The sequence below is a fragment of the Brachionichthys hirsutus genome, chromosome 8 (assembly GCF_040956055.1).
Source record: "Brachionichthys hirsutus isolate HB-005 chromosome 8, CSIRO-AGI_Bhir_v1, whole genome shotgun sequence".
In the NCBI taxonomy this organism is placed as follows: domain Eukaryota; kingdom Metazoa; phylum Chordata; class Actinopteri; order Lophiiformes; family Brachionichthyidae; genus Brachionichthys; species Brachionichthys hirsutus.
The window spans coordinates 233,835-260,236 of NC_090904.1; the positions used below are offsets into that span (position 1 = coordinate 233,835).

Below are 26,402 nucleotides of genomic sequence, written 5' to 3' on the forward strand. Positions count from 1 at the left end.
CTTAGTGGAATTTGAAAACAGTAGAAATATTCAAAACCATATCCAGAATCATATAATGCTATCAGTACACGCATAATTATACTCGCACTCACATCATTCAAACGGAGTAAGAAAGACTTCCACGGGGGGGGGGGGGGGGGGGGGGGAGCACGGGAAATGGAGAAGCTGAATGAGAGCGGCTGCGGCCATTTTCATCACAGCTAATTATATTTACAGGCGGCGAACATTGAGGGGGGGCTGAGGATGGTTCTACCCGTCGCCCTGCTCATTAGTCTCACACACCTAATCATCAGCGCTGATACCGTGGAACAGGTTCGGGTTCGAGCAACAGCAACACCTGCATGAAGCTGCGTTCAAGCAAAAGAAACTCCACGCCGTCAATCAAAGATGGAGGAAGCTTGGATTAAAGAGCAGCCTAACCACCTCCCCACTGCTTAAAGTGTTAATTACTGGGCACCAATTTGCCAGTCAAATTGCTGCTAATTAGTTTTTTCAATCTTCTTTGCCTTTTGGCACATTTTAAACTCTTTTTGCTCCTCCTCTTTGCCTTCTCTGGAATCAGCCGCCGCCGTTTCTGCCTCATTTCTCTCTCTCGTTATCTACTGACGGGTTTTAATCCATCAACATTCAGGAGCTCAGACGTTGACCCCTGACGCCTGGCTGACCTGGAGGTTAGCGACAGAAGGGTCGGGGTATTGAAGCGAAACCATCACTGCTGTGTCTTATCTCTACGGGAGAGGGGGGGAATACAGGCTTAGGGATATGAGTGCTGTGCTTCCGGGCCCAACTGGACAGGAAGACCCGTTCCAGTGTTGGACTCTGCTGGTTGTCCTGACTTAGTGTGTGTGTGACGAGGTGAAAACACACTCCGTCTGTTTCCTCCTCATAAGATCAGCTACGGCACCAAAAGCACATTACCAAGTTACCAAGTTCACCGACTGGACAGCAGCGCCCCCCTCGCCCTCAAACACACACGTCACAAAAGAGGATTAGCGACACACACTCCAGACGATCTTTATCAAAACAAGGACGAGGATAATGCTTGCAATTACGCTAGCACAAAAGGTATCCTAGCGTTGTTGTTTTAACTAATGAAGTCGCAGAAGAAGACGGCTCATTCATGCTGTATGTTGGTGGAGAGTTTTTATTGTTTAATATAACGTGCGGAAAGATAAATACCTTATTTGATGGAAGTGATGCACTCATTTTCAGATTGGGAATAATAGGAACATGCAGCAGGGCAGCGGTTCGCCTGAAGTCAAGGCGCCACGGAGGGAAAGTCCGGATCTGGACGCACGAGTTGCTCTTCATGGTGCCAGATAGACGGATTCAAGAGTGAAGATTAAAACATTGAATGGATGACGAGAGAGAAACGTTGAAGATACAAGCAAAGCAGGACCGTCACTCGGGGGGACAATCCGTCCAGTGTCCCCTCTTCAGTTTCTAGATTCCTGCTGTTCACAGGGACACTTTGCTGGCACCGTCCTCTACACGCCGTGTCCTGGTCCTTCAACGCCCCACCCACAAAACGTCCACGAGAACGGCCCCCCCCTTCTGTATATTTACCTTGTTATTATACGGTGTATTGCAGTAGCAGGGACACAATTTAACCAGCGGGTTAGGGTTAGTACTGAACTAAACTAATTTAACCAGCAGGTTAGGGTTAGTACTGAATTAAACTAATTTAACCAGCGGGTTAGGGTTAGTACTGAATTAAACTAATTTAACCAGCGGGTTAGGGTTAGTACTGAATTAAACTAATTTAACCAGCAGGTTAGGGTTAGTACTGCATGAAACTAATTTAACCAGCGGGTTAGGGTTAGTACTGCATGAAACTAATTTAACCAGCGGGTTAGGGTTAGTACTGAACTAAACTAATTTAACCAGCAGGTTAGGGTTAGTACTGCATGAAATTAATTTAACCAGCGTGTTAGGGTTAGTACTGAACTAAACTAATTTAACCAGCAGGTTAGGGTTAGTACTGAATTAAACTAATTTAACCAGCAGGTTAGGGTTAGTACTGAATTAAACTAATTTAACCAGCGGGTTAGGGTTAGTACTGAACTAAACTAATTTAACCAGCAGGTTAGGGTTAGTACTGAATTAAACTAATTTAACCAGCGGGTTAGGGTTAGTACTGAACTAAACTAATTTAACCAGCGGGTTAGGGTTAGTACTGAACTAAACTAATTTAACCAGCGGGTTAGGGTTAGTACTGCATGAAACTAATTTAACCAGCGGGTTAGGGTTAGTACTGCATGAAACTAATTTAACCAGCGGGTTAGGGTTAGTACTGCATGAAACTAATTTAACCAGCGGGTTAGGGTTAGTACTGCATGAAACTAATTTAACCAGCGGGTTAGGGTTAGTACTGCATGAAACTAATTTAACCAGCGGGTTAGGGTTAGTACTGCATGAAACTAATTTAACCAGCGGGTTAGGGTTAGTACTGCATGAAACTAATTTAACCAGCGGGTTAGGGTTAGTACTGCATGAAACTAATTTAACCAGCGGGTTAGGGTTAGTACTGCATGAAACTAATTTAACCAGCGGGTTAGGGTTAGTACTGCATGAAACTAATTTAACCAGCGGGTTAGGGTTAGTACTGCATGAAACTAATTTAATCAGTGCCCCCCACTCTTCTGGATGGAACGCAGCGCCACAGAGTCACAAGAAGGAAATAGCAGCAAATGTTGAAAACAGCAACCATCAATGAATCCAAGCCCGGAGAACGACGCCTTGAGGAGATGGGTGTATTTCTAGATGGTGTATTTCTAGATGGGTGTATTTCTAGATGGTGTATTTCTAGATGGTGTATTTCTAGATGGTGTATTTCTAGATGGTGTATTTCTAGATGGTGTATTTCTAGATGGTGTATTTCTAGATGGTGTATTTCTAGATGGGTGTATTTCTAGATGGTGTATTTCTAGATGGTGTATTTCTAGATGGTGTATTTCTAGATGGTGTATTTCTAGATGGTGTATTTCTAGATGGGTGTATTTCTAGATGGGTGTATTTCTAGATGGGTGTATTTCTAGATGGGTGTATTTCTAGATGGTGTATTTCTAGATGGTGTATTTCTAGATGGTGTATTTCTAGATGGTGTATTTCTAGATGGGTGTATTTCTAGATGGTGTATTTCTAGATGGTGTATTTCTAGATGGTGTATTTCTAGATGGTGTATTTCTAGATGGTGTATTTCTAGATGGTGTATTTCTAGATGGTGTATTTCTAGATGGTGTATTTCTAGATGGTGTATTTCTAGATGGTGTATTTCTAGATGGTGTATTTCTAGATGGTGTATTTCTAGATGGTGTATTTCTAGATGGTGTATTTCTAGATGGTGTATTTCTAGATGGGTGTATTTCTAGATGGGTGTATTTCTAGATGGGTGTATTTCTAGATGGGTGTATTTCTAGATGGTGTATTTCTAGATGTGTATTTCTAGATGGTGTATTTCTAGATGGGTGTATTTCTAGATGGGTGTATTTCTAGATGGGTGTATTTCTAGATGGGTGTATTTCTAGATGGTGTATTTCTAGATGGTGTATTTCTAGATGGTGTATTTCTAGATGGGTGTATTTCTAGATTGCTTGCGTACTACCCAGCAAAACAACAACAAACGACAACTCAAATGCATCATGAGGGTCCATCCAGCTTCCACCCGTGTGATGATTCTAACCGGATTAAGACCGAAGACCGACGGGAGATAAACCAATCACTGTTTCACAGTGTTTCACTACTTTCTGAGGAGGCTGAGGCGAGCAGGTATGGGCTCCCCTGTCCTGGCGTCCTTCTACAGGTGTGCGGTGGAGAGTGTCCTCTCATCCTGCATCACGGTGTGGTACGGCAACTGCTCTGCTGCAGACAGGAAGGCCCTGCAGCGGGTGGTTAAATCGGCCCAAAGGACTTCGGAGAGCAGCCTACCCACCGTGAGTGACATTTACAGCAGGAGGTGCAGGAAAAAGGCAACCTGCATCATGAAGGACCCCACCCACCCTGCACACGGACTATTTTCCCCCCTCCCATCTGGGAGGAGGCTGCGCAGCATCAGGGCCAGAACCACCAGGTTCAAAAACAGTTTCTTCCCTGATGCTGTGAGGGTTGTGAACAGTGGATAACTCGGAGGCCAAATGCACTTCTTCCGTGTTGGACCCAAACGGGGATCGTGCAATCACTTTTTGTCACTTTGTCACTTTTTAATTTTGTGTATATATTTACTTTAAGTTGAATGAATGTGTGTTGTGTGCCTCGAGCTGGGACCTGAGTGCTGCTTTTCATTCGTGCATGAGAGTGTATGAATGACATTAAAGATTTCTTGATTCTTGATTCTTGATTCTTCTTGACATGCGTTCAGTCGGAAAACAAGGCTAAAGAAGAATCCTTGCTCTCAGCAACAAGACGCCGCGGCCCGTCTAAACCGGTGACGGGTCAGGACTGAACCATCGTCTAAACCGGTGACGGGTCAGGACTGAACCATCGTCTGAACCGTTGACGGGTCAGGACTGAACCATCGTCTAAACCGGTGAAGGTTCAGGACTGAACCATCGTCTGAACCGGTGAAGGTTCAGGACTGAACCATCGTCTGAACCGGTGACGGTTCAGGACTGAACCATCGTCTAAACCGGTGACGGTTCAGGACTGAACCATCGTCTGAACCGGTGACGGGTCGGGACCGAACCATCGTCTAAACCGGTGACGGGTCAGGACTGAACCATCGTCTGAACCGGTGACGGGTCAGGACTGAACCATCGTCTAAACCGGTGACGGGTCAGGACTGAACCATCGTCTGAACCGGTGAAGGTTCAGGACTGAACCATCGTCTGAACCGGTGAAGGTTCAGGACTGAACCATCGTCTGAACCGTTGACGGGTCAGGACTGAACCATCGTCTAAACCGGTGAAGGTTCAGGACTGAACCATCGTCTGAACCGGTGAAGGTTCAGGACTGAACCATCGTCTGAACCGGTGACGGTTCAGGACTGAACCATCGTCTAAACCGGTGACGGTTCAGGACTGAACCATCGTCTGAACCGGTGACGGGTCGGGACCGAACCATCGTCTAAACCGGTGACGGGTCAGGACTGAACCATCGTCTGAACCGGTGACGGGTCAGGACTGAACCATCGTCTAAACCGGTGACGGGTCAGGACTGAACCATCGTCTGAACCGGTGAAGGTTCAGGACTGAACCATCGTCTGAACCGGTGAAGGTTCAGGACTGAACCATCGTCTGAACCGGTGACGGGTCGGGACCGAACCATCGTCTGAACCGGTGACGGGTCGGGACCGAACCATCGTCTAAACCGGTGACGGGTCAGGACTGAACCATCGTCTGAACCGGTGACGGGTCAGGACTGAACCATCGTCTGAACCGGTGAAGGTTCAGGACTGAACCATCGTCTAAACCGGTGACGGTTCAGGACTGAACCATCGTCTGAACCGGTGAAGGTTCAGGACTGAACCATCGTCTGAACCGGTGACGGGTCAGGACTGAACCATGTTTTTGTGGGGGTCAAAGACGTAGCGTTTGAAGTGCAGGTGAATGCTAACAGGCTGAGAATCGATTTTGTCTTCATTTGCTGCTCCACCTTTGCTTCCACCTTTTCCTTTCTTCTTGGAGGTGGAAGATAACATCTGCTTTGTTTCTGGGCAAAGACCCTCTGCAATAAAAAAAAGATGAAAACTCAAGGTAAAAAAAATAAAACGTTTAAATGCAGATTAGCATGAAGTACTACATGGTGTAACTAATCATCTCGTTATCGGTGGATAGAGATCCTGGCCTCCCCGTTACACCAGTGAGTCGTCCTTGACGTCCACTGATGTCTAACCGATGAACAGAATCCCAGTTCCTGCTAGTTCCTGCTAGCTTCTGCTAGCTCCTGCTAGTTCCTGCTAGTTCCTGCTAGCTCCTGCTAGCTCCTGCTAGCTCCTGCTAGCTCCTGCTAGTTCCTGCTAGTTCCCGCTAGCTCCCGCTAGTTCCCGCTAGTTCCCGCTAGCTCCTGCTAGCTCCTGCTAGCTCCTGCTAGTTCCCGCTAGCTCCTGCTAGTTCCTGCTAGTTCCCGCTAGCTCCTGCTAGCTCCAGTGCTCAGTCTCCATGCCCCAGCCATGCAGATGTTTTATGATCCTCTACCCACTTGTCTTTCTGTGTGTGTTTTAGCGGCTTGTTTGCTGATTTGCTCACGGATGGTAGCAAATGTTCTGGGTTCATTGCTTTACACACAAGCGGTCTGACTTCACGTAAAGTATGGCGCCAGCATTGTTCTTATCGCTACGCCACTGTGAGGGTTGTTATGGTTGCAGCAGAGTCAGAAATCTCTTCGTGTTATCTACGATCAGCTGAGAAGGTTTGCCACCACAGAGACACCAAAGACGCAGAGGAATTACACTTCTGTCCTCAAATGCACTTTACTACATGTGTGTAGACATTGCTAAATCTTCCGTGTAACAAATACTACAGTCTTGAAGTGAATATTACTGAAACCTGAGAATCATTACAACTGCACATGAAACAAAGTACAAGACGGTATGGCACAAACAGTGTTTGTCGGACAATTAAAACAAAATCTGACAAAAAAAAACTTTATTTCTGAAGACCAAAGGTTTGCAAGATTTAAACACTGTATGTTTCTATACAGTACCTCCTCCATTGTAGTTAAGGGGTCATAATCTCACTGTTCCCCCAATATCTCTGAAGTATGGAGACAGGCTATGTTACCAAAGTAGCACAGGTGTGTGTGTCCAGTGTGTAGGTGAGTTCTGTTTTCCCCTCCCTCCCGGTGTGGACCAGTGGGTTCGGAGTAATGGAAGGTAAAATAAACACAGAGCAGACTTCCCCGGAACACAGGCCAACCCCAGAGGAATCCTGGGAATGTCAGGCAGTCCCTTCTTACCGCATCCTGAAAATTGTTCAAGGAGCCCCAAAACATGAAGAAATGCTTACCTGGCAGCCGAATCTTGAACTTCCCACTCTGTCCGAAGCCGCCCTCGATAACGCCAGTCTCTCCTGTTGACAGCGCGACCTTCAGCCCGACGAAGAGCTGCAGGTTGGTCTCCTTTTTGAACAGTGTGCGGCCAATCACGGTGTAATCGTCGGTCACCTGAACAGGAGAGCAGGAAAGAGCCTTTAGAGCTGCACAACTCATGACAGACATGGAAGCTCACAATGTGACAAACATGATTTACTTGTTAAAGCATGTGGGAAGAATGTGGAACTTTCCTTGCTCTGGGGTCTGGAGCTCGAGCTTTGTCACGTATTCGCTGACCAGCGTGGGGAGAAAGCGCTAACCGCTGCACCATCAGACGTATTTTGTAAAACTGGCTGCTGCTGTGCTGGTTTGTTTTTCTTATCTCACCGCTGATCTGATAACAGGAGGGCACGTCATGTCTCCAATCCATCCCTCCACCACCAGCTCTTCCTCGCTCCTCTTCCTTACCCGCACTCATTCTTGAACATTTGACCCTGATGTCCCTCAAGCATGACTGATGCTCCGATTTCTTTTTTGACAGACCGTATGAATTGTGTCTACATGTGACTACAAGAGGCTATCGAATCGCAACAAAGTCAGTAACGTGTTCTTAGATCACGTAACAACTGACAAAGTGCAGAAATCACATGACCCTGGTCTGACCTTTGGCACATGCTGTTCTCCTCCCGAGTCAGTGACTGAAGATGTCACGGCCCGGGGTGCTAACAGCACCAAGGTAGGAAAGCAGTTTGCACACCTGAGCCCTGCGCTGAAACGCTACAGCACAGAGCAGCGCGACAGGGATCACACGGTCCCGGCGAACCCACGCGTGAAGACAGCGACTGAGACGTCAGAAGGTTGGACTCAAGAAGAAAACGGCAGAAGAAGATAATAGGAGATATAAATCAGAATGACTGAAGCGAGAACACAGAGAGGAGTGAAGGTGTGGGTATTCCTGTGTCGCTCAGGTGTGTCCAAACATTGCTAGCCTCTCACAGCCAGACAGCGCTAATGGCGTCAAGCGGCCACCCACACACACCCCCGGCACGCATCCCCACCCGTCCCTCAAACAGGTCGCATCGTTTGGGTGGACATATCGGTTTACAAATTAACAATAGAGACATGCTTCAGTGCCACCAGCAAAAGGGGAGCCCAAGGTGATCTCAAGGTCAGTCAGAAAGCACAGGGTCAGAGGCGATGCTGCGTCCACTCACCCTCTCCACCTGCCCCTCCTTGTGTTTCATCTTGAAGATGCGCAGACGAGGAAGGGCCGTCTCAGAGTAGCCTTTGTCTTCAAACCCATGCAGCAGACGGCCGTGGAAGGCTAACCGGCACACATTGGTGTGGATGTCTGTGTCCAACTTGGAACCAATCACCAGGCAGAGGGAGGGACATGTGACTGGCCGCTCAAACTCCAACAAGGCCCACTGCTCCGGGTCGGCTCCTGCACTAGTGGCGTACTCATCCTGGTAGGAGTACTCCCTGTCGAAGGTGAAGGGGGCTTCCAGTGGGCTGGCGTCTGGGGAGGGATCCGAGGCGGACTCAAGCGGCAGTCCGAAGAAGCTCACCTTCGCCATGACGGTCTCGTGACCCACAGTAACGTGGAACTTTGCTCGAGTCGCCAGAGAACCCTTGAAGTAGCCTATCTTCCTGACAGAGATGACCGCTGCATAGAGGGTATGCAGGGACCCGGGGGCACAGACCACGCCCCGCTCCAGCAGCTTAGGGTCAAACTGTGTGACGCACACACCCACGCGATCTCCCTGCATGGCCCCCGACACCGGCTTCCGGAACATCTGCAACGACTTGATCTTCTTGTTTACCTGATATAAAAAACAAACAAACAAAGGGGCACGTTCAAAACTTACCGTCATCTATGTACTTCTACTTCAGAAGATTTTAATTGGAAGACAATGAGAAGAAATCCACAGGATGTTCGATTAGTTCCGCTAAAGGTTTATAGATCACACTGCTGCAGCAATTCATGCTTTTAAAATGCTCTTGGCTTTTCAATGTATTATTTTCTATTCAATCCATTTACTTCCAACATTAATTTCACATTGGAAACTTTGAAGCGTTGCAGGAGCTTTTGATTTAGTGACTAAATTGTTGTCCGTTCAGCCTCACACTGAACCCAACACTTCATAGGCGCTCTCGTCTCCTCTCCTATTGAACTTTACAATTGTTTGGCCAATAAAATACAAATAGTCAGAAGTAAGCAGCTCCTTAAATATGCAGAAATTAAGGAATCAACTTTTGAAATGATAAAGCTATTTTTCAGACTACTAATTTTCATTCAGATGATATTAATCTTTAATGATCTACCTTTGACTAAGATGTTTTAATAACTGGTGTCAGCTAGACATCTACAAACATTGAGCCTACAAATTAAAATATATAATCATCATCTACCCTTCTATGGCTGCAGGATCCGGCTAAATGTTCCTGTATTACTTCTGTCCTGTACTACTTAATGTACACTTGCCAAATAAATAGTAGTTGGGAAAAACATAAAGAAATCGAGGCAATGTATAATTGATTTGTACTTCTTTTGAATGAAAATAATGTTTTAAAGTTATTTTTGTAATTTGCTGCCACCAAGAGGTCGACTTGGCCACCACAGACAGAAATGCTGAGCATCTGGTCTAAATTACTCGATTCCTGCGTTGCCCATCCAGCCCCAGTCTCCTCACATCCAGTCAGCTTATGAACTTCAGCTACTGCATCCATCAATGGGAGTTCTTGCCCTCTGGTGCAATATTTACTGGTAAATACCACAGAATAAGAACTACTGTCCACTTTCTTTCTCTTTGCAGTGTACCTTTAACGCTGGGATTTCCACAGTGTCATTGACAGCCATCGACCCCTGAAGGATGGTTCCAGTCATGACTGTTCCCTGACCACGGATGGAGAAGCAATGATCCACAGCCATCAGCAGGTCACCTCCAGGGTCCCTCTGAGGGACACGCGTCCATCTCTTCAACAGCTGAGACAGAACAATGAAAGAGCAACACTTTTAACACCCAGACGATAAAACGACGAGGGAAAATACTAAAACACCTCAAAAAGATGGCTGCAGCTGTTTATTGCATCCATGTGAGGAGCGCTCAGTCTGACTGTGATGACTTTACAAACACCAACTGATAAGGCACCATCTTTAGTTCTACTTTTGAACTAAAGGAAACAGTTGGAAAACGATGCTCCTTCTCCTGCAGCATACGGCCAGGAAACGTACAAGACTTTATTTAGATTTTCATTCTTGTATCAGTTACGTAGTTTAACTCGAACCAAAGTAAAGCTAAGGGTTGGATGATGACAAAAAGTAAGACTACAATTGTTTCTTCCATATTGGCATATTCTATTTGTTCATACGGACATATTCACAGTTAAATGTATAGACTGAACTTTGCAAACGTGTTATATAAATTAGCAGAGGCATTGAGGTATATTAGGGAATCTAGAAACCTTATTAGCATCATCGACATAAAAAACTAGATTAAATCCTTCATTATTTGAATAATTAAATGACTCTAAACAGAGCTGCTTATTTACTACTTGGGTAAAAGCCACCGACTCTTCAGCTTTCAGCAGCCATAGTGGGGGCCGTCATGTTTCCTGCTTTTACCTCTATTAGCTCGGACACCCCCTGTGGCTCCGCTGCATCAGGAGCCTCTGGACCCCCCGGTTTTGCTGCCACAGCGATCACAGGACAATCCCGAAATCTGGCCCCCGGACAAAAACGATTAATAATGATTTAAAGGACTTTCGTTTTAAAGCAACCATGTATTTAAAGCCCCCTTCATTCATCCCTTCACCTGTGCTAAATCCAGCCCCCTTCATTCATCCCTTCACCTGTGTTAAATCCAGCCCCCTTCACTCATCCCTTCACCTGTGTTAAATCCAGCCCCCTTCATTCATCCCTTCACCTGTGCTAAATACAGCCCCATTCATCCCTCCACCTGTGCTAAATCCAGCCCCCTTCATTCATCCCTTCACCTGTGCTAAATACAGCCCCCTTCATTCATCCCTTCACCTGTTAAATCCAGCCCCCTTCATTCATCCCTTCACCTGTGCTAAATACAGCCCCCTTCATTCATCCCTTCACCTATGCTAAATACAGCCCCATTCATCCCTTCACCTGTGCTAAATCCAGTACCCTTCATTCATCCCTTCACCTGTGTTAAATCCAGCCCCCTTCATTCATCCCTTCACCTATGCTAAATACAGCCCCATTCACCCCTCCACCTTTGTTAAATCCAGCCCCATTCATTCATCCCTTCACCTGTGTTAAATCCAGCCCCCTTTATTCATCCCTTCACCTGTGCTAAATACAGCCCCATTCATCCCTCCACCTGTGCTAAATCCAGCCCCCTTCATTCATCCCTTCACCTGTGCTAAATACAGCCCCATTCATCCCTTCGCCTGTGCTAAATCCAGTACCCTTCATTCATCCCTTCACCTGTGTTAAATCCAGCCCCCTTCATTCATCCCTTCACCTGTGCTAAATACAGCCCCATTCATCCCTCCACCTGTGCTAATTCCAGCCCCCTTCATTCATCCCTTCACCTGTGCTAAATACAGCCCCATTCATCCCTCCACCTGTGCTAATTCCAGCCCCCTTCATTCATCCCTTCACCTGTGCTAATTCCAGCCCCCCCATTCACCCCTCCACCTGTGCTAATTCCAGCCCCCCCCCCCATTCACCCCTCCACAGACCTGGTGCTCTCCAGGGTTTTGTGGAGTCTCCTGGTCATCTTCTCGATGGCACTCTGCCTCTGGGCGGGGGGCAGCAGGTCGGTCTTGTTCAGGACCAGCACCATGCGGGGGCAGGTGAGCTCCCCGATCAGCAGACACTCTGCAGTCTGGGTCTGGAGCCCTTTCACCACGTCCACCACCAGCATCATCAGGTCAATGATCTGGGCACCTGGAGAAGAACAGGTGAGAACATCAGTCAGGTATTACTGGAACGGAGCGTTGGTGCAGGAGAATCTGTTAAAGGGATTCCAGCTCGGGGGGGGGGGGGCACAAATGAACAGACACCCACTCGGGGGGGGGGGGGGGGGGGGGGGGCACAAATGAACGGACACCCACCCGTTAACAGAATGAGAGGAGACATTCGGAGGGGGGGGGGGGGGGGGCTAAGAGGCTGGAGGCTTGAAACTCGAGCCGCTGCTCCCTCGGTTGTCTTTCCTCTCCCTCTTTTCTTTACCTGCGTTTGGCTCCCTCTCTTTCCTGTGCTCCCCTCTTTTCTCTTATTCTATTTGGCTCCCTCTCTTTCCTGTGCTCCCCTCTTTTCTCTTATTCTATTTGGCTCCCTCTCTTTCCTGTGCTCCCCTCTTTTCTCTTATTCTATTTGGCTCCCTCTCTTTCCTGTGCTCCCCTCTTTTCTCTTATTCTATTTGGCTCCCTCTCTTTCCTGTGCTCCCCTCTTTTCTCTTATTCTATTTGGCTCCCTCTCTTTCCTGTGCTCCCCTCTTTTCTCTTATTCTATTTGGCTCCCTCTCTTTCCTGTGCTCCCCTCTTTTCTCTTATTCTATTTGGCTCCCTCTCTTTCCTGTGCTCCCCTCTTTTCTCTTATTCTATTTGGCTCCCTCTCTTTCCTGTGCTCCCCTCTTTTCTCTTATTCTATTTGGCTCCCTCTCTTTCCTGTCCTCCCCTCTTTTCTCTTATTCTATTTGGCTCCCTCTCTTTCCTGTGCTCCCCTCTTTTCTCTTATTCTATTTGGCTCCCTCTCTTTCCTGTGCTCCCCTCTTTTCTCTTATTCTATTTGGCTCCCTCTCTTTCCTGTGCTCCCCTCTTTTCTCTTATTCTATTTGGCTCCCTCTCTTTCCTGTGCTCCCCTCTTTTCTCTTATTCTATTTGGCTCCCTCTCTTTCCTGTGCTCCCCTCTTTTCTCTTATTCTATTTGGCTCCCTCTCTTTCCTGTGCTCCCCTCTTTTCTCTTATTCTATTTGGCTCCCTCTCTTTCCGGTGCTCCCCCCCCCCCGGGACATACTCCGAGACATTTCCCTTCCTCCCTAATCTGCAGCGTGTGCCATTGGATGGATAATGGCTGAAATAAACATTTGAGTGAAAGTAATAAAGACTTAAACAAACAAACAGATTAAAACTGAAAGCTTGAAGCATGAACTTACTGTCAAAAACTAAAAATAACTAATAATCAAATATAACAAATATTAAAATGATTAAGAGGCAGTGTTTTTAATTTGTAAGTACCATAATTATTGGGAATCTGGGTTTGTAAAAATATTCCAGTTAATCAGCAAAAACTGATGAAAATAATTATTCCGTATATTTCTGTCATTCAGTGCCTCGTGTTCTAGTGACCCCCCCCCCCCCCCCTCTCTAGTTCATCCATTAGTACTTCTAGCAAATTCAACTGAAGTCACCCTCACTCGGGTGTAACTCAGAACGACCGAGCAGAGCGCAGGTAGCGAGTGTCGCCATTAGCTGCTGTTCAAGTCCAATGTTAGCCGACAAACAGCGGCCTCTGCTGGAGAAGTCAAAGTTGTGTCACAAAAGTGAGGAACTGATGCTGCAGTAACTTACATTCTATTACGTTTTAGTCAAACACTTGTGCTAGTAGTAGTAGTAAAGTAGTCTGGGAATGGTACATGTTTGTGTATAATAAACTCACGGGAAATAAAAATGTACCACTCATTTGGGATTTCTATATTTGCTAACTGGTTCAGCCATGATGGACGGCTTAGAGACAGTGGTGAGGACAGCATGATGGACGGCTTAGAGACAGTGGTGAGGACAGCATGATGGACGGCTTAGAGACAGTGGTGAGGACAGCATGATGGACGGCTTAGAGACAGTGGTGAGGACAGCCACGATGGACGGCTTAGAGACAGTGGTGAGGACAGCCACGATGGACGGCTTAGAGACAGTGGTGAGGACAGCCACGATGGACGGCTTAGAGACAGTGGTGAGAACAGCCACGATGGACGGCTTAGAGACAGTGGTGAGGACAGCATGATGGACGGCTTAGAGACAGTGGTGAGGACAGCCACGATGGACGGCTTAGAGACAGTGGTGAGGACAGCATGATGGACGGCTTAGAGACAGTGGTGAGGACAGCCATGATGGACGGCTTAGAGACAGTGGTGAGGACAGCATGATGGACGGCTTAGAGACAGTGGTGAGGACAGCATGATGGACGGCTTAGAGACAGTGGTGAGGACAGCCATGATGGACGGATTAGAGACAGTGGTGAGGACAGCATGATGGACGGCTTAGAGACAGTGGTGAGGACAGCCATGATGGACGGGTTAGAGACAGTGGTGAGGACAGCCACGATGGACGGCTTAGAGACAGTGGTGAGGACAGCATGATGGACGGCTTAGAGACAGTGGTGAGGACAGCCATGATGGACGGCTTAGAGACAGTGGTGAGGACAGCATGATGGACGGCTTAGAGGCAGTGGTGAGGACAGCATGATGGACGGCTTAGAGACAGTGGTGAGGACAGCATGATGGACGGCTTAGAGACAGTGGTGAGGACAGCATGATGGACGGCTTAGAGACAGTGGTGAGGACAGCCATGATGGACGGCTTAGAGACAGTGGTGAGGACAGCATGATGGACGGCTTAGAGACAGTGGTGAGGACAGCATGATGGACGGCTTAGAGACAGTGGTGAGGACAGCATGATGGACGGCTTAGAGACAGTGGTGAGGACAGCATGATGGACGGCTTAGAGACAGTGGTGAGGACAGCATGATGGACGGCTTAGAGACAGTGGTGAGGACAGCATGATGGACGGCTTAGAGACAGTGGTGAGGACAGCATGATGGACGGCTTAGAGACAGTGGTGAGGACAGCATGATGGACGGCTTAGAGACAGTGGTGAGGACAGCCATGATGGACGGCTTAGAGACAGTGGTGAGGACAGCATGATGGACGGCTTAGAGACAGTGGTGAGGACAGCATGATGGACGGCTTAGAGACAGTGGTGAGGACAGCCATGATGGACGGCTTAGAGACAGTGGTGAGGACAGCATGATGGACGGCTTAGAGACAGTGGTGAGGACAGACATGATGGACGGCTCAGAGACAGTGGTGAGGACAGCATGATGGACGGCTCAGAGACAGTGGTGAGGACAGCATGATGGACGGCTTAGAGACAGTGGTGAGGACAGCCATGATGGACGGCTTAGAGACAGGAGGCGCAGCTTATAAAACTATCAACTATAGTCAGCCCAAGCTAAGCTAACCCGCTGACTCACCCCCAATGATGGTTCGGATCAGAGACGCGTGTCCCGGACAGTCCACCAGGGTGAACTGCAGGCTGTCATACCGGCCGCCGTCCTGCAGGTGGTCCGGAAGGTCCACCGTGAAGGAGGAGAAGCCCAGGTCCAGCGTGATGCCCCTCTCTCTGGACTGCGGGTTCTTGTCGAAGGCAGCCGTGGACGCGGTGCTGCTCAGCGCCCTGGCGAGCGACGTCTTCCCGCTGTCGACATGCCCGAGCACCCCGACATTAACGTTTAAGATTTTAGTGCGACGTCCTGCGGACTCCGACATGTTTATTTCGTGTGTATCCAATAAGTGGCTGAAACGACACGAGCTGGTACTTGGTTCCGGCTCTTCAAAGCAGAGACCAGATCTTCCCCGGTGTCTGTGCTAAAGCGGGAATTCAGCCTATAGTAATGGCTATTAAATCATAAATCATATAAAGGCGTCCAACTTTCTTTAGTTCAGCTCTAACTTACTCATCTCGACTAAGCTCGGCGAGTTCTAGAAGTTTCCACTACGACAAAATAACTGGGACACAAGCGGAAGTGAATATTGTCATGGGCGGGTTTTTCATTGAACGACAGAAACTCTGGCCAATGAATATGTTTCATTACTTCACGTTCGTTTTCTAAATCCTAATATGGGCTACTTGTCCGTTTCACTTCCGCTCATTCCCCCTGGTAACCCTGGAGACCGAGCTCTTGCCTGTGTTTCGAGTTTCTGCGCCGATAATCGGAGACACAACGGAGTTTTCTTCACAAAGAAGATTTATCACAACTTATTTCTTTAAGTTACTGTAAGATCAGCAACGATGAAGATCGAGGAGGTAAAAAGCACCACGAAGACGCAGCGGATCGCCTCACACAGTCACGTTAAAGGACTCGGGCTGGACGAGGCCGGGAACGCGAAGCAGCTAGCGTGCGGCCTGGTGGGCCAGGAGGCCGCCAGAGAGGTGATTATATTCATCTGATAGGTGTTACTCTTCCGTGTTTGTAGAAGAATTGATTTTAGATCTCAAAGTTCTTGCAAGAAAGATGCGGTAAGATGCAACAAAAAGCTAGCATGAGTCAGTTAGCACTAGCAGGCCGCGCCGTCCCGCGATCGCCGTTTTATAGCCGGGTCACCGGTCGGAACGAAGGTAAAAACGAATCCGAATACAATAAAGGAGAAGTCCCGTTAATTTATATTATTCTAACTCCGGTTAATGTTTGATTTGAGAGTCTTTTACGTTTTGTAAATGTATTAATGTACAACATTCTGAGACTGAAACTCCTCGTGGTGAATTTCTATTTTTTGTATCTGTTTATCTTAAGCATGATTGCTGATGATCCGTGCGTTACTCTCCCTCTGCTAGTAGCATCATTGCTGATGATCCGTGCGTTACTCTCCCTCTGCTAGTAGCATCATTGCTGATGATCCGTGCGTTACTCTCCCTCTGCTAGTAGCATCATTGCTGATGATCCGTGCGTTACTCTCTCTCTGCTAGTAGCATCATTGCTGATGATCCGTGCGTTACTCTCCCTCTGCTAGTAGCATCATTGCTGATGATCCGTGCGTTACTCTCCCTCTGCTAGTAGCATCATTGCTGATGATCCGTGCGTTACTCTCCCTCTGCTAGTAGCATCATTGCTGATGATCCGTGCGTTACTCTCCCTCTGCTAGTAGCATCATTGCTGATGATCCGTGCGTTACTCTCCCTTTGCTAGTAGCATCATTGCTGATGATCCGTGCGTTACTCTCCCTCTGCTAGTAGCATCATTGCTGATGATCCGTGCGTTACTCTCCCTCTGCTAGTAGCATCATTGCTGATGATCCGTGCGTTACTCTCCCTCTGCTAGTAGCATCATTGCTGATGATCCGTGCGTTACTCTCCCTCTGCTAGTAGCATCATTGCTGATGATCCGTGCGTTACTCTCCCTCTGCTAGTAGCATCATTGCTGATGATCCGTGCGTTACTCTCTCTCTGCTAGTAGCATCATTGCTGATGATCCGTGCGTTACTCTCCCTCTGCTAGTAGCATCATTGCTGATGATCCGTGCGTTACTCTCTCTCTGCTAGTAGCATCATTGCTGATGATCCGTGCGTTACTCTCCCTCTGCTTGTAGCATCATTGCTGATGATCCGTGCGTTACTCTCCCTCTGCTAGTAGCATCATTGCTGATGATCCGTGCGTTACTCTCCCTCTGCTAGTAGCATCATTGCTGATGATCCGTGCGTTACTCTCCCTCTGCTAGTAGCATCATTGCTGATGATCCGTGCGTTACTCTCCCTTTGCTAGTAGCATCATTGCTGATGATCCGTGCGTTACTCTCTCTCTGCTAGTAGCATCATTGCTGATGATCCGTGCGTTACTCTCCCTCTGCTTGTAGCATCATTGCTGATGATCCGTGCGTTACTCTCCCTCTGCTTGTAGCATCATTGCTGATGATCCGTGCGTTACTCTCCCTCTGCTAGTAGCATCATTGCTGATGATCCGTGCGTTACTCTCCCTCTGCTAGTAGCATCATTGCTGATGATCCGTGCGTTACTCTCCCTCTGCTTGTAGCATCATTGCTGATGATCCGTGCGTTACTCTCCCTCTGCTAGTAGCATCATTGCTGATGATCCGTGCGTTACTCTCCCTCTGCTAGTAGCATCATTGCTGATGATCCGTGCGTTACTCTCCCTCTGCTAGTAGCATCATTGCTGATGATCCGTGCGTTACTCTCCCTCTGCTAGTAGCATCATTGCTGATGATCCGTGCGTTACTCTCCCTCTGCTAGTAGCATCATTGCTGATGATCCGTGCGTTACTCTCCCTCTGCTTGTAGCATCATTGCTGATGATCCGTGCGTTACTCTCCCTCTGCTAGTAGTATCATTGCTGATGATCCGTGCGTTACTCTCTCTCTGCTAGTAGCATCATTGCTGATGATCCGTGCGTTACTCTCCCTCTGCTAGTAGCATCATTGCTGATGATCCGTGCGTTACTCTCCCTCTGCTAGTAGCATCATTGCTGATGATCCGTGCGTTACTCTCCCTTTGCTAGTAGTATCATTGCTGATGATCCGTGCGTTACTCTCCCTCTGCTAGTAGCATCATTGCTGATGATCCGTGCGTTACTCTCCCTCTGCTAGTAGCATCATTGCTGATGATCCGTGCGGTACTCTCCCTCTGCTAGTAGCATCATTGCTGATGATCCGTGCGTTACTCTCCCTCTGCTAGTAGCATCATTGCTGATGATCCGTGCGTTACTCTCCCTTTGCTAGTAGCATCATTGCTGATGATCCGTGCGTTACTCTCCCTCTGCTTGTAGCATCATTGCTGATGATCCGTGCGTTACTCTCCCTCTGCTAGTAGCATCATTGCTGATGATCCGTGCGTTACTCTCCCTCTGCTAGTAGCATCATTGCTGATGATCCGTGCGTTACTCTCCCTCTGCTAGTAGCATCATTGCTGATGATCCGTGCGTTACTCTCCCTCTGCTAGTAGCATCATTGTTGATGATCCGTGCGTTACTCTCCCTCTGCTAGTAGCATCATTGCTGATGATCCGTGCGTTACTCTCCCTCTGCTAGTAGCATCATTGCTGATGATCCGTGCGTTACTCTCCCTCTGCTAGTAGTATCATTGCTGATGATCCGTGCGTTACTCTCCCTCTGCTAGTAGCATCATTGCTGATGATCCGTGCGTTACTCTCCCTCTGCTAGTAGCATCATTGCTGATGATCCGTGCGTTACTCTCCCTCTGCTAGTAGCATCATTGCTGATGATCCGTGCGTTACTCTCCCTCTGCTAGTAGCATCATTGCTGATGATCCGTGCGTTACTCTCCCTTTGCTAGTAGCATCATTGCTGATGATCCGTGCGTTACTCTCCCTCTGCTTGTAGCATCATTGCTGATGATCCGTGCGTTACTCTCCCTCTGCTAGTAGCATCATTGCTGATGATCCGTGCGTTACTCTCCCTCTGCTAGTAGCATCATTGCTGATGATCCGTGCGTTACTCTCCCTCTGCTAGTAGCATCATTGTTGATGATCCGTGCGTTACTCTCCCTCTGCTAGTAGCATCATTGCTGATGATCCATGCGTTACTCTCCCTCTGCTAGTAGCATCATTGTTGATGATCCGTGCGTTACTCTCCCTCTGCTAGTAGCATCATTGCTGATGATCCGTGCGTTACTCTCCCTCTGCTAGTAGCATCATTGCTGATGATCCGTGCGTTACTCTCCCTCTGCTAGTAGTATCATTGCTGATGATCCGTGCGTTACTCTCCCTCTGCTAGTAGCATCATTGCTGATGATCCGTGCGTTACTCTCCCTCTGCTAGTAGCATCATTGCTGATGATCCGTGCGTTACTCTCCCTCTGCTAGTAGCATCATTGCTGATGATCCGTGCGTTACTCTCCCTCTGCTAGTAGCATCATTGCTGATGATCCGTGCGTTACTCTCCCTTTGCTAGTAGCATCATTGCTGATGATCCGTGCGTTACTCTCCCTCTGCTTGTAGCATCATTGCTGATGATCCGTGCGTTACTCTCCCTCTGCTAGTAGCATCATTGCTGATGATCCGTGCGTTACTCTCCCTCTGCTAGTAGCATCATTGCTGATGATCCGTGCGTTACTCTCCCTCTGCTAGTAGCATCATTGCTGATGATCCGTGCGTTACTCTCCCTTTGCTAGTAGCATCATTGCTGATGATCCGTGCGTTACTCTCCCTCTGCTTGTAGCATCATTGCTGATGATCCGTGCGTTACTCTCCCTCTGCTAGTAGCATCATTGCTGATGATCCGTGCGTTACTCTCCCTCTGCTTGTAGCATCATTGCTGATGATCCGTGCGTTACTCTCCCTCTGCTAGTAGCATCATTGCTGATGATCCGTGCGTTACTCTCCCTCTGCTTGTAGCATCATTGCTGATGATCCGTGCGTTACTCTCCCTCTGCTAGTAGCATCATTGCTGATGATCCGTGCGTTACTCTCCCTCTGCTAGTAGCATCATTGCTGATGATCCGTGCGTTACTCTCCCTCTGCTTGTAGCATCATTGCTGATGATCCGTGCGTTACTCTCCCTCTGCTAGTAGCATCATTGCTGATGATCCGTGCGTTACTCTCCCTCTGCTAGTAGCATCATTGCTGATGATCCGTGCGTTACTCTCCCTCTGCTAGTAGCATCATTGCTGATGATCCGTGCGTTACTCTCCCTCTGCTAGTAGCATCATTGCTGATGATCCATGCGTTACTCTCCCTCTGCTAGTAGCATCATTGCTGATGATCCGTGCGTTACTCTCCCTTTGCTAGTAGCATCATTGCTGATGATCCGTGCGTTACTCTCCCTCTGCTTGTAGCATCATTGCTGATGATCCGTGCGTTACTCTCCCTCTGCTAGTAGCATCATTGCTGATGATCCGTGCGTTACTCTCCCTCTGCTAGTAGCATCATTGCTGATGATCCGTGCGTTACTCTCCCTTTGCTAGTAGTATCATTGCTGATGATCCGTGCGTTACTCTCTCTCTGCTAGTAGCATCATTGCTGATGATCCGTGCGTTACTCTCCCTCTGCTAGTAGCATCATTGCTGATGATCCGTGCGTTACTCTCCCTTTGCTAGTAGTATCATTGCTGATGATCCGTGCGTTACTCTCTCTCTGCTAGTAGCATCATTGCTGATGATCCGTGCGTTACTCTCCCTCTGCTAGTAGCATCATTGCTGATGATCCGTGCGTTACTCTCCCTCTGCTAGTAGCATCATTGCTGATGATCCGTGCGTTACTCTCCCTTTGCTAGTAGTATCATTGCTGATGATCCGTGCGTTACTCTCCCTCTGCTAGTAGCATCATTGCTGATGATCCATGCGTTACTCTCCCTCTGCTAGTAGCATCATTGCTGATGATCCGTGCGGTACTCTCCCTCTGCTAGTAGCATCATTGCTGATGATCCGTGCGTTACTCTCCCTCTGCTAGTAGCATCATTGCTGATGATCCGTGCGTTACTCTCCCTCTGCTAGTAGCATCATTGCTGATGATCCGTGCGTTACTCTCCCTCTGCTTGTAGCATCATTGCTGATGATCCGTGCGTTACTCTCCCTCTGCTAGTAGCATCATTGCTGATGATCCGTGCGTTACTCTCCCTCTGCTAGTAGCATCATTGCTGATGATCCGTGCGTTACTCTCCCTCTGCTAGTAGCATCATTGCTGATGATCCGTGCGTTACTCTCCCTCTGCTAGTAGCATCATTGCTGATGATCCGTGCGTTACTCTCCCTCTGCTAGTAGCATCATTGCTGATGATCCGTGCGTTACTCTCCCTCTGCTAGTAGCATCATTGCTGATGATCCGTGCGTTACTCTCCCTCTGCTAGTAGCATCATTGCTGATGATCCGTGCGTTACTCTCCCTCTGCTAGTAGCATCATTGCTGATAATCCGTGCGTTACTCTCCCCAGGCTTGTGGCATCATTGCTGATGATCCGTGCGTTACTCTCTCTCTGCTAGTAGCATCATTGCTGATGATCCGTGCGTTACTCTCCCTTTGCTAGTAGCATCATTGCTGATGATCCGTGCGTTACTCTCCCTCTGCTAGTAGCATCATTGCTGATGATCCGTGCGTTACTCTCCCCAGGCTTGTGGCATCATTGTTGAGATGATCCGTTCTAAGAAGATGGCTGGACGAGCAGTGGTCTTGGCAGGGCCACCTGGTACTGGAAAGGTAAGGGTTAATTCTCTAGGAAGGAAGCAGCACAAGTTCTTTGAAAGTAGATGTCATGTAATTGTTGCCTCTCCGTCCCTCAGACCGCCCTTGCACTGGCTGCAGCACAGGAGTTGGGCAATAAGGTCCCTTTCTGCCCCATGGTAGGCAGCGAGGTCTACTCCTCTGAGATAAAGAAGACCGAAGTCCTGATGGAGAATTTCAGGAGGGCCATCGGTAAGTGGCTTGGTTGGTTTCTGGGACATGGCCCCAACCTTCAAGATTTTTGATGTCTTTGTACTTTGTACAAATATTTAAACAAACCATTTTAAAGACTGGCAAACATTTATTTGCCAATTATATATATTCTTACTGCTGCCGATTCACTGGGAAGGGAACTGAGCACATGCGGTAGGGAAATGGCCAACAGCCCGTAAGGGGAGGGGGATTAGTTTTGAAATGGTTGTCATAGTGGATAAGACTTCGTTGACCAACAGCCCCTGCTTTAAGTATTGCGTTGTGGCCCTCACCATAGTGGATCCACCACCTGTGTGGCGCTCGTTCTCAGTATTACAGGCTGCATGAAAGAGGAACAAGAGAATGATCAAGTTACTGTTGATAGAACAAAAGTTCTGTCTGTAATGAAATGCTGTACGGTTCAGCTAGCGGCGGCCATGTTCACAGAGTAGTGCAAAACTACACGCGTGTGTGTGTGTGTGTGGTGTTGTCCATACAGGGCTGCGTATCAAAGAAACAAAGGAGGTCTATGAAGGGGAGGTGACTGAGCTGACCCCCTGTGAGACTGAGAATCCCATGGGTGGCTATGGAAAAACCATCAGCCATGTCATCATCGGTCTGAAGACAGGCAAAGGCACAAAGCAACTCAAGGTCATACAGGAAGGTCATGGAGGCGCTAGCGATCTGCTAAACGTTAACGTGTTCGCTAGACTTTCTCCGAGTTGTAACAATAAGCCTGGCGAGTAACGAGCAGCGTCTGACTTGGACATCTTCTGTCGCTTCCTCAGTTGGACCCGAGCATTTATGAGAGTCTTCAGAAAGAGCGTGTGGAAGTGGGAGATGTCATTTACATCGAAGCCAACAGTGGAGCTGTGAAGGTACACCTTACTTCCTAGTGCTGTTATATAACAGTACATTTATTCAAGTACTAATACTTCTGCTCCATGACTTCTCAGAAGGAAATATTGTAACTTTACACTACTGCATTAACTCCCAAGTTAATGTTTATATCTTGTATACCTTTCCTGCTCAGTGTTAACCGTCTGAAAATCCGTGATAGACGTGTAATACTACGATCCAAATACGTGCTGACGTGTCCTTTCATCTCCAGTTCTGCGTGAAAGCTCTGCTGCGTTTCTTCTGTACTCTGGAACGAGCCGGTGTCGTTCCTTCGTCTCCCCTCGCGCTCTTTATCGCTCAATCTCCCACAATGCCTTGTTTCCAGCAGTGACAGGCTGACGCGGCGGCTCCTCTACTCCTTTCGTCCCCACACCTGGCCCCCATGCTGTGTTGTTCACTGTTGTCCACAGCGATGTGGAGCTTAAGTTAACCCATTGTGGGGTTTCTGTGTCTTTACAGAGACAAGGTCGCTGTGACACTTTCGCTACAGAGTTTGACCTTGAGGCGGAGGAGTACGTCCCACTGCCCAAAGGCGACGTCCACAAAAAGAAGGAAATAGTCCAAGATGTTACGCTGCACGATCTCGATGTTGCTAATGCCAGACCCCAGGTGTGTACGGCACATATCGCATAAGCAATTCAGTGGAATCCCGTTTATTATTAAATAACGGCTCTCTGTTTGGTCGCAGGGAGGCCAAGACATTCTCTCCATGATGGGACAACTTATGAAGCCTAAAAAGACCGAAATCACAGGTAGAGACACCTGAACCTCCGAGCTGTCTTCACCAGATGCGGTACCGCCTTCTTTCCATTTGCTCTTTTGTTTTAGATAAGCTCCGTGCAGAGATCAACAAGGTGGTCAGTCGCTACATCGACCAGGGCGTGGCCGAGCTGGTCCCTGGCGTGCTGTTCGTGGATGAGGTGCACATGCTGGACATTGAATGTTTCACTTACCTGCATCGAGCGCTTGAGAGCACTATTGCCCCCATCGTCGTGTTCGCCTCAAACAGGGGAAACTGTTTGATCAGGTGGAGGCTCTAAAATGTTATGACGTACACTATTGAACAGGAACATGGGCGGCTCGTATCATTGAGTCATCTGCTGCTTTGCAGGGGGACAGAGGACATCTGCTCTTCACACGGCATTCCTCAGGACTTACTGGACAGAATCACGATCATCCGTACCGTGATGTACACGCCACAGGAGATGAAGCAAGTGGGTCTGAGTGTCAGGCGTGTGCATGTGACGCGTGAGACCTACGTATGCATGCGCCACTAATCACGACGTTTGTAGATCATCAAGATCCGTGCTCAGACCGAGGGAATCAATATCAGTGAGGAGGCGCTGACCCACCTGGCAGAAATTGGCACCAAGACCACCCTCAGGTGAGGATCAGGAAACAGGAACAGTTTCTGTGCTGTTTTTAGCTGCGGCTGATAATGAGGCTTGTGTGGCGGAGGTTGATCAGAAATCAGCGGGACTACGCAGGAATAAAAGGGTCAAAGGATTCCAGAGAGAAACATACTCCACTTCCTGTTTCCTGTTTCCTCAGATACGCCGTGCAGCTGCTGACCCCAGCGAGTCTGCTGGGCCGTGTTCAAGGAAAAGAGTCGGTAGAGAGGGAGCAGGTGGAGGAGATCAATGAGCTGTTCTACGATGCCAAGGCCTCGGCCAAAATCCTCCAAGATCAACATCACAAATATATGAAATAAAACTGGATTTCTTCTACTTCATCTCTCACAATCTGCAGAGCTGGGCCACCGTCTTACTTCACTTCTCCGTTCCCTTGATATGTTCTCATCTCTATCTCTAATTACGGTGTCCTGTTTCACTTATCCTAGTAGTTTTGTTCTATTTGTTTTTTTGCTTTGTTCATAAAAAAACTGAAACAAATTGAAACTGTTTTCTGTGAAGTTTCTGAATTGGTTTCTCATTTTACTTAACAATTATCACATTAAAATGCATGTCCAGTTATTAAACATAATGGATGAGACCGAAATCACATCAATTATAAACATTTTATCTTATCGTTTGACAAACTCACAATCCAGAAAAACAAAGGATGTAATGTGAAGCTCTTCCTTCATGTGCACTGAATCAATACTTTCTATTACTTTACGGGTGTTTCAATGTCAAAGTGGAAAGTTCTTAAGGGTTAAAGAAATGTTTTGCTATTTAAGAAAGTGAGTAAGAGCAACAATCCGGCACTTCAAGTAGAGATGGAAACCCACCGATCCCAAATTCCAACGTGAGGAAGGCGATGTCCTCTCATGGTCAGAGATGCCTGCTACTTCCTGATTGGTTGAGCCGAGCGTACGTTCAGAAGCGTCTCTCCTCCTGACCTCGCTCCACTGAACACAGAGGGAGCAGCTTTTCCTGATTTCTCTGAGGGACAAGAGACAACCACAACGGTTATATAACGCTGCACCGTCACTCGAGCCCTCCTTGGTCCGAATAAGGAGTGGAAACTTAAACGCCCCGCACAAAGTCGTTTGTGTCTTAACCACGTCCAGAAGACTCGGTCCATGTTTGTGCGTGTGTGTCCTCACCATACTCAGCCATTACTTGAAGTGTCTTGCTCTTCGCTGGCCCACTCAGACCCAGTGTACTCTTCGCTTCAGTCAAATCCTCTTCTCTCACCTCAGGACGCTTGATTCGTCCATCTTCCTCCTGAACTGGCTGAAGAGCAATAAAATGTCAGATACTCTGAACAAAGTCCTTTGAAAAGTAAATTCCGAACAAAACAAGCGTCTTCTTACTTGAGACATGCTGGTTGAAGATGAAAGTATGTCAAGTGTCTCTTGTACGTCCACTCCGAGCGGGACAAACAGTCTCGCAGTGACTCCCTAATGACGGAGCGAGGGAATGGGCGCCTCCTCTTTTCCGTGGCCCGTTTCCTGTGTGTGCTTCATGAAAACGGTGAGATCATAGCTGCAGCTTGAGGAGGCAAAGCCAAGACTTTAACAGTAAATACTGCGGCTGTCTTAACACTCCCCAACCATCACTGACACATTTTAATGGACGTGTGCCTCTGTTCAACAGTAAATTCTGTTTCATCCCACAAAGTATGAATATTACTTAAAACAGCAATAAACCTGGAAATCCAAGATTTAGACACAAACAGCATTCATCAATTTAAAACCCAACAAATATTAATAATCTGCCTTGTTTTATTGTGAAGTACAATCCATAATCCTACTGATACAAACTGATGAAACAATTATTTTTATACCACTTCAAAGGGTAATGCCTTTTTTTAATGTGATTCAACACAGGAACGTTCCAGTGAAAGAACAGAACAGGTGAAGTCTCCTTCTGTTCCCCCAGAGTGGGAGAACGGGGGCTTTTTTTCCCGTTCACTACGTGAATTTAATTGATTTAAGCCTGTTTCTTTGTGTATCGGGGAAAGAGAC

At 47.7% G+C, this 26,402-nt stretch overlaps 3 protein-coding genes across 3 annotated transcripts in view; 1 reads left to right on the forward strand and 2 right to left on the reverse strand.

Moving 5' to 3' along the window:
• Nucleotides 1-5,485: 5,485 nt before the first annotated feature.
• On the reverse strand, nucleotides 5,486-15,490 carry eefsec (eukaryotic elongation factor, selenocysteine-tRNA-specific). Its single transcript, XM_068742899.1, has 7 exons — nucleotides 15,196-15,490; nucleotides 11,683-11,890; nucleotides 10,592-10,688; nucleotides 9,788-9,952; nucleotides 8,181-8,789; nucleotides 6,942-7,098; nucleotides 5,486-5,661 (listed from the first exon to the last, which is right to left on the reverse strand). The coding sequence occupies exons 1-7, from the start codon at nucleotides 15,488-15,490 to the stop codon at nucleotides 5,486-5,488; spliced, it is 1,707 nt and encodes a 568-aa protein (XP_068599000.1).
• A 411-nt stretch (nucleotides 15,491-15,901) lies between these two features.
• On the forward strand, nucleotides 15,902-24,888 carry ruvbl1 (RuvB-like AAA ATPase 1). The gene is made up of 11 exons (XM_068742282.1): nucleotides 15,902-16,154; nucleotides 21,788-21,874; nucleotides 21,958-22,090; nucleotides 22,590-22,741; nucleotides 22,879-22,968; nucleotides 23,450-23,599; nucleotides 23,679-23,742; nucleotides 23,819-24,017; nucleotides 24,102-24,204; nucleotides 24,283-24,374; nucleotides 24,542-24,888. Exons 1-11 carry the CDS (start codon nucleotides 16,014-16,016, stop codon nucleotides 24,699-24,701), a joined length of 1,371 nt encoding a protein of 456 aa, XP_068598383.1. The 5' UTR covers nucleotides 15,902-16,013; the 3' UTR covers nucleotides 24,702-24,888.
• Nucleotides 24,889-26,154: 1,266 nt separating this feature from the next.
• rft1 (RFT1 homolog) overlaps nucleotides 26,155-26,402 on the reverse strand; it is a 4,223-nt gene continuing 3,975 nt past the window's right edge. Inside the window, exon 10 of the mRNA XM_068742763.1 lies at nucleotides 26,155-26,402. This exon is cut by the window's right edge and continues 130 nt beyond it. Coding sequence (XP_068598864.1) covers nucleotides 26,368-26,402 — 35 coding nt within the window. The 3' untranslated portion in view covers nucleotides 26,155-26,367.